We start from the raw sequence: 8024 nt of genomic DNA on the forward strand, positions 1-8024 counted from the left end.
AGAGAAATGTCTCTTTCCAAAATAAAAGCTATACTATCCGCTTCTTCTGGGCTATATTCTCAGCAGCATATTAAACATATAAGGAGAATCATGTGCTAACGGCTGTCTAAATGACTCGGCTAAAGTTAGTAGCATGCTTGCTTGTTTTTTTCTGCTTCCACTTGTCTTTGCACTAGGATGATGTCGGCGTAAATGTGCAGTCATATTCGTTGTGTTCCCACTAGTGCTTTCAGGTTAATCTCGTTGAAATGACCTTAACGCCACAACACGGCAAATCTCCGTTAACGAGCTACCGCCGATCGCTCCGTGCATGGGGCTAGACGGCCAACACGTTAACGAGCTAACTGCGCTAACACACTAGTTCCCACCCATGTAATTGAGCATTGCATGGCACATCCAACATACTGTTTTACTTTAGTCCATGACTCGCTTACCTTCAGGGTCATACGTCACATGAAAACCAAAATAATTCCAAACGCCAGATCTGAATGAGGGTGGGGGAGGTCCATGTTGCAAGGAGAGCTTAACTTCTGTCTCGCTAGCTTGCCCTGCTCCTTCTGACGATGCTGTCTGTGTTGAGCGCTCAGTGAATCTGCATTCGACTACTCCGCCTAGGCTGCACTGTCGAGCCTAGGCGGAGTAGTCGAACGCAGATTCACTGAGCGCTCAACACAGACAGCATCGTCAGAAGGAAAGTTGATAAAATAAATTACAAATTTTGTATTGTTCGATACATATGCGTACCGAACCGAAAGCACTGTATCGAACGGTTCAATATCGATACGAATATCGTTGCACCCCTAGTAGTCATAGTGGCTTTTGTTGTTGTATCTTACAGGTTGAGTCCCGCAGAAGTTGCATTCCTAAGGCTGTACCACCATGAAGCCACTGGTGAAAGCTTCAAACATCCTCCAGTCTGAGTCCACTTCCTTCATGGGAGGGCTGCTGCCAGTAATCCAACAACTACTGTCCAAACTTAGCAGGCTGGAGACATCAAGCAAGACATGCATGCCACTCATCAGAGTGCAACATGGCCTTCAAAAGCATTTTGGACCGATGATGGAGGATCCAGAGTTGGCTGCAGCTGCAGTCCTCTTACCCAAGTTCAAGCCTTCCTGGACTGATAGAGCAGATGTAATGTAGGCTGGTATGCCAGATTCATATGATCCCATTTTTGCGTATTATTACATTTGAACACATGTTTATGTCACCTAATACATTGTAAGTTATTGATGGTGTGTCCTTAATATCAAACGATCCTTGTTGAGAATTAGCTGATTTTAAGTTTGTGTGTTCAGGAATAATTACTTCAATTTAAATAACAAAATTGTGTTATCTACTTGCAGCCTTGACATACATCATACAACATCTTTAAAAGATTGAGCATGAGAGTGAGGATCAGCAAAGAGAGTCATGAAGATGAATTCTTCTCCAGACCAATCTCCAGAAGGCTGCAAATTGCAGTTGAGCTTGATGGTTATCTTGCTTGTGCCACAGACACCATGGAGCTGCTGCACTCCTTCTCAGCCATCAAGAACCTCTCTCTTAAGCTGAACACAGCTCTGCTTGCTTCTGCTGCGTGTGAACAACTTTTTAGCTGTACTGGTTTACTCTTCACAGCCAAACAAAGCCAGATAGCCTCTGTCAATTTAGAAAAGCAGCTCTTGCTGAAACGGAACAAAAGGTTCTGATAGTGAAGTGTGACAGAAATGCTATTATGTGTGAGAGTTTAAGACACTTACCTGCCTGTTGTTCACAGTGTATTGGGAAAGGTTTAACTGTTCCATGCAGGTTCAGAAACATTTTTGTCATTGTTTTAACAAACAACTTTTCTGCTGTATATTTATATTTATTTACAAAACAAATTACCTTTCTGTACCTTTTTAATCTGAGAAATGTGCTTTGAACATAAATATTTTATACTGATGAATCGAATCGAATGCCTGCTATAGGACCAGTCAAAGGATTTTCAAAAGTGACTCCATGAATTTAAAAGAGCCATTATAATTTTAAAACTAGCCAATTTAAAGTCTCCAATTAGTATTCTAGAAACATTTTAAAATCGATATCACTATTTTTCCTACATTACAGAAACCTTGTTACTTGACTCGAAGGTTCAATATCTACAGCTTGTCCACGTCCGATTTAATATCAACAATTTCATCTTCAATTAATTTGCTATGTAATTCCATAAGAACTTCTCCATGTGTCCAGTTTTTACACAGGACTTCAAAAATCATCTGTCGAGGTTTGTGAACTTCTCTAAGGGGATTTTGGCAAATTCATCCTTGGTTTTAGCCCAGATTCTGTTGGTAAGCCTGTTGCAGATGACTGCAACTCTTTCCTGAGTGAAGAACGTGCCGAAACATTTTCCAATCCGCATAACTAGTTTTTCTACACAGATTTCCACCAATATATTTATGTTTCTTGTGTCAACTTATCAATATCTGTTACTAAAAATTACTGTCTTTCATCTGTAATAAAATGATCAGTGTGGCTGCTCTACCAGGTGTAACAATTAGGTTAAACATCCAGGCATCCATGAAAACGGAATTTATTAAACTTAATGGAGTTAGCAGGAAGTTAGCTCGCTAGTTTTTATCTAAATATAATATAGCCTGTCCTGACTGAGAGATTTCTGAAACAAATTAAAACGTACAGCTCTGCTATCACTTCCGACATAAATGAAGACAAGAAAGTAAACAGCACTGACGTTTGTAGGGTTACTGAAGTTTGGCTAGCTGATGTGCTACGTGATCGCTAGCGACACAGCTATGTTAGCATAATATAAACAGTGAAGGTCGAGGATGAACGCTAACTTTATTCCACTCGATAAAAGTTGCCGTGAGGATTCTTGATGGTCAGGGTCAAATGCAATCGCATGGCAGGATGCTGTAAACGGACCAAACCCAAGTCAGGAGAACAACTGAGATAATTCATCCACTGAGCTTTAAAATGAATAGCGGTAATAAAAACAGAGAGGGCGACAGTGATCACTGACTGTTTTAGGGGCTTTTTGAGAATAAAAAGAACCAGATACAAAGCATTAAAACTTGTTAAAAACACAAAAGCCTTATTTAACGCAGGGTACTTTGGAAGCAGGATTCATCACGTCATCAATTAAAGACCGGATAGTAATAGTAGCAGTTACTGTTACTATAGTTACATTATACTGTTAGTGCAATTACATTAGTATCTGCTACTGCTACCACACTTGAAGTGTTGGTCCTTGGTGTGGATTAAGTCTGATGATTCAAAATAAATTGCAGTTCAAACTTTCATCTTCTGTCATCTTCTTAATTAAAATAGTTGCAAATATCAACATTTCTTCTCTATAGTGTCCAGATGTTTATAAATCCAGTGGACCAGATTGGTGTCAGAACCTAAACCACATAACCACATACTGGGCAGTTCTAGCATCACAGAATACTTCAAATACAAGAGTCATATATTAACATGTTGATGTGCACTAACTAATAACGCATTTGATATATTTCCATCTATATAAGTATGAGTTCAGAGTGCCCTCCGACCTACTATATCTTCTATATAAAAGTAAACCCCACAGTAATCACATTACTGCTGTAATGTGTAATCAAGCTAAGACGTTTTTAAATGTTAGGCTCCTGTTCCAAAAACCAACAAAGTGGGATTTTCATGGAAGTGAGCAAGTCATACTCTTTAACAGAATAGGATTAGGGCCACTGGGGGAAAAAAGTGCGCACATCAAAATAAATCTGAGGAAAAAGTCAGAATTCAGAGAAAAATAAGTCAGAATTCTGACTTTTTTCTTATAATTCTGACTTTTTTTCTCAGAATTCAGACTTTTTCCTCAGAATTATTTTTTTCAGAATTCTGAGAAAAAAGTCAGAATTCTGAGAAAAAAAATCAGAATTCTGACTTTGATCTCAGAATTCTGACTTTTTTTTCTTAGAATTCTGACTTTTTCCTCAGAATTGTTTTTTCTCAGAATTCTGAGAAAAAAGTCAGAATTCTGAGAAAAAAAATCAGAATTCTGACTTTGATCTCAGAATTCTGACTTTTTTTTCTTAGAATTCTGACTTTTTCCTCAGAATTGTTTTTTCTCAGAATTCTGAGAAAAAAGTCAGAATTCTGAGAAAAAAAATCAGAATTCTGACTTTGATCTCAGAATTCTGGAAAAGAAGAAAAAAAAAAGATGTGCCTATTTTTTTTTCCATTGGCCCTAATCTTCTTCGGTACAACCCTTTACTTTAAAACACAAGTAATACTTCATTTACCCCCTCAAGAACATTTATATTACTGTGTGTGTGCCCCCTTCATGATTTTAGCTTTTTGCATATTTGTCACCCTGATCATTTCACTGTAACATCTCAGATGAGGTAAAAAAAAATAATAATAATTAAGAAAAAAATGGAGCGAAAATGGCATCCAAGGGAGAGTTCAGGGAGAAAACCACTGCTGAGTATAAACAGGACAAACGCTCATCTCACATTTTTTGAAATGCTTCTGCATGATCCCCAAGACTTTGAGGAAAATATTCTGTAGACTGTTTGGATAGACAAAAGTGGAACTATTTTGAATCCCATTACATCACACTAACAACATTTCACATTTCAAACATGGTGGTGGCAGTGTGATGGTACCCAGGAGCCATAAATTCTGCTCTCTACTAAAATCCATCCATCAGTTCCTGTCCTGAAGCTCAAGCACACTGAGGTTAAGCAGCAGGACAAAGATCAGAAACACAGCAGAAAGTCCACCTCTGGATGGCTCAGAAAAACAAAATGAAGGCATTAGAGTGGCTGAGTCAAAGTCCAGATTGACTCAGCCAAGATGCCAAGATGCCTTGGTGTGACTTTAAACAGGTCTGTCATGCTGGAAAACCCTTCAATGTGTATGAAATGAAAACAATTCTGCAAAGAATAGTGGGCTAAAATTCCTCCACAGCAATATGAAAGACTTATATTGTCAGTTATCAGAAAACCCAATTGCAGTTCTTGCTGCCAAAGGTGGTGGAAAATTTTAAAAAAGATCTGTCTCTGCTGAGTTAATGGTAAAAATCTATGCTCTAAATTTTGCTATTTTCCTTTATTATGGCCTGAATTGAATGAGTTGATTGATCTCTCGTTTGCTCAAGAAAAGAGATCTGCTGATGCGCAAAATTAATTTGAAATTAACTAGGTGTGAGGTGTATATTTACATAAATAAAAATAGAAAACAGCAGCTGACTGGACTAAATATGGAGGACAAAACCTGCCAAAATATAAAATAAATACAAAAATATATTCATACCAATTAAAATGTACAGTAAGTGCCATTAAATGCACAAAATGTAACAACTAAAGAATCATTAATTATATAATGTGACATAACTGTTTTATTGTAAATTAATTTAGATTGGATCCTCTGTTTGTCTACACATATTTATGTATTTATTTAGTTGTTTATTTAGGTGTACAATGATCCTCACTCTAAATGACACTTTTTTTCTTGTAAATTATAATGTTACTCTTGGATTTTTGTTTTTTCCCTGTTTATTTAATTGTTTGTTGATACAATTGGGACTTCACTGTTTAGCCTTTTTTCTCAGACGTATCCCTGTTTTTTTCTCTTGTCTTTCAATCTACTGTCATATCAAAGTATCTGAAGAATAAAATAACACTATAATGATGTATGATTTTGTTCTCAATTTATAATCACTTTGAGATGTTAAATAACATATTTAATAAAGAGACATGTTAAAAATTAGGTAAAGATCAGTCAGACCTGGTAACAATGGTTTGGGTCACACATGTTTTTGGTTTTTATTTTGTTTTGTTTTGTTTTCTAAATCTACCAACAAATTACTGGCATGTTTGCCAGCATGTTGTAATACCTCCTGACTGACAGAGGGCGCTGTTGGATGTTTCCTGCGTGTGATACTGGGGGGGGTTCCGGTGGAAAACAACAACAACCTGTTAGAGGAGTTAACGCTGAAGAATAGGCGGCAGCATGTTTTCTACCGTGAAGGAAAGGGTTGGGGAGGTGCTGTTACCGGGGGACGAGTTCTCCTTCGAGGCCGAAGAGAACATTTCTCTGACGGCGCCGGTGAAGTCGGAGAAGGTGATGTGCGGTCCGGGCCTGCGGCGCTGCGGTGACCGGCTAGTGGTATGTAAGAGCGGCGTGCTGCGACACAAGGAGCCCAACGTGTTCTGGATCGATTCCCAACAGAGAAGGGTGAGAGAAATATTAGTAAGATAACGCCAGTGTGAGTTTCTGATAACCTAATTCATCGATAGGGGCTGGTTTTCTGCTCTCTGGATGCTAATTTATCTCAGAAACCTGGAAGTGTGAAACGTGTGTTTCTCTCAGTGTTCAAGTATAACCCCGAATTAATCACAGCACCAAGCAGACCTCCGTAAACCAGTGCGTGCTGGGAGCTGATTATGTCTCTCTTTATCCTCAGTATGTCCCAGCTAAAGGAGAGAGCATCATCGGGATCGTCACCGCCAAATCTGGAGATGTCTTCAAGGTGGACTTCGGAGGGAGTGAGCAGGCGTCTCTGTCCTACCTGGCATTCGAAGGAGCGACCAAGAGGAACAGACCCAACGTCCAGGTATCCAAAATCAGACTGGAGTTTGGTGTGCAGGGAACTCTAAAGGTAATCCACCTTTAGGTTAAAGAGAGCCACTGTAATGATTCCCCCTCTCTCCTCCCTGTGTGTTTGTGTGTCACCTGTACAGATGGGCGACCTGGTGTTTGCTCAGTTCCTCATAGCCAATAAGGACATGGAACCAGAGCTGGTGTGTATTGACAGCTCAGGACGAGCTAATGGGATGGGAGTGTTTGGAACAGGAGGTCTGCTATTCAGAGTCTCTCTTGGTCTTGTCAGAAGGTAACTGACACATGGCACCCTCTGCAGCTAACATGACACCAGCATTTGTGTCTATGGTCTTTTTAACTCAGGCTAAACATTACTTTCCCCCCCTCAGGCTGCTGGCACCCCAAAGCAACATCCGCTCAGACCTTGAGCACCTCTTCCCGTGTGAGCTTGTGGTCGGGATGAACGGACGCATTTGGGTCAAATCGGCCAGCGTGCAGCAGACGCTGATCATTGCAAACCTGTTGCAGAGTGCCGAAACCATGACGGCCCAGCAGAGACAGCAGCTGTTCAGGAAGGTCCAGCAGGGGGCGTTCTAGACGACTTCTTGACTCCAGGACACCGACTGAACCAGCAGAGCCCACACTGTAGACCACTTCAGACCTGAGTCCAGGTGTAATGCTGCAGTGATGTCACTCCTGGGCTCTGTGACATTACACTGAGCATGGCTACAGCTGTTCAGTGTTTAAAGGATCATTACATGTTTTCACATGGAGCTCCAGTCTGAACGTTTTTGAAAAGCAGCTGTCAAAGAACCTGCCCACTCAAAAACCACAAACATGACAGACTCAAGATGAAAATAAATAAAACTAGATGAGGTTGAGGGGGGAATATTTAAAAAAAAAAAAAGTAATGTCAAAATTATAAATGTTCAGAGAAGTTGAGGATTGACCAAAGAGCAGCTCCTTCCTACAATCCTGGAGCAGTTTGGTGACAGTCTGTGCCTTTTTCACCACATCACAAGGTAAAGTGATCCCTCAGAGATCTGCATATTAATATCTCAGATCCAGGACCAGAAAATTCCACTATTAATGAGATTGAGAATCTGTGATCAACTGGAGTGCTGATGAGGCAGGAATGGATCTAGAGCACATTACGGAGATCTGTAGAGGTTACAAAGAAGGGTCAACACTGTAAATACTAACTCTGTGCATACATTTGATTTATTTGCCAATAAAAGCCTTTAAAATGTATAAATTGCTTTGTTCTCTATGAGATGGAGACATTTAAAAAAGCTGAAGCACACATTTCTGACACTGTCAAAACCTTTAGCCATGATTATTTTCTTTTTTTTAATCGGCTCCAAGTCCAACACGAACAGCTTGGCTTCCTGATGGCAGACACAGCAGCAGCATAACTGGAGACACTGCGTGATAAAATTTGTATTTTCATGATTCCTTTA

The 8024-nt window shown here is 39.8% G+C and overlaps 1 protein-coding gene across 1 annotated transcript; it reads left to right on the top strand.

The window, feature by feature from the left end:
- Window positions 1-5940: 5940 nt before the first annotated feature.
- On the top strand, window positions 5941-7798 carry exosc3 (exosome component 3). Its single transcript, XM_085366823.1, has 4 exons — window positions 5941-6198; window positions 6428-6577; window positions 6705-6856; window positions 6954-7798. Exons 1-4 carry the CDS (start codon window positions 5974-5976, stop codon window positions 7159-7161), a joined length of 735 nt encoding a protein of 244 aa, XP_085222949.1. The 5' UTR covers window positions 5941-5973; the 3' UTR covers window positions 7162-7798.
- The last annotated feature ends 226 nt before the right edge of the window (window positions 7799-8024 follow it).

The sequence above is a fragment of the Diplotaxodon limnothrissa genome, linkage group LG2 (genome assembly GCF_057381915.1).
Source record: "Diplotaxodon limnothrissa isolate DT_005_m linkage group LG2, D_limnothrissa_male_GT1.1, whole genome shotgun sequence".
Lineage (NCBI taxonomy): Eukaryota > Metazoa > Chordata > Actinopteri > Cichliformes > Cichlidae > Diplotaxodon > Diplotaxodon limnothrissa.

Coding starts and splice junctions, on each gene's coding strand:
- exosc3 (XM_085366823.1), top strand. CDS start 5,974: ATGTTTTCTACCGTGAAGGAAAGGGTTGGGGAGGTGCTGTTACCGGGG. Junction 6,199..6,427: donor TCGATTCCCAACAGAGAAGG/GTGAGAGAAATA, acceptor CTTTATCCTCAG/TATGTCCCAGCTAAAGGAGA. Junction 6,578..6,704: donor GGAACAGACCCAACGTCCAG/GTATCCAAAATC, acceptor TCACCTGTACAG/ATGGGCGACCTGGTGTTTGC.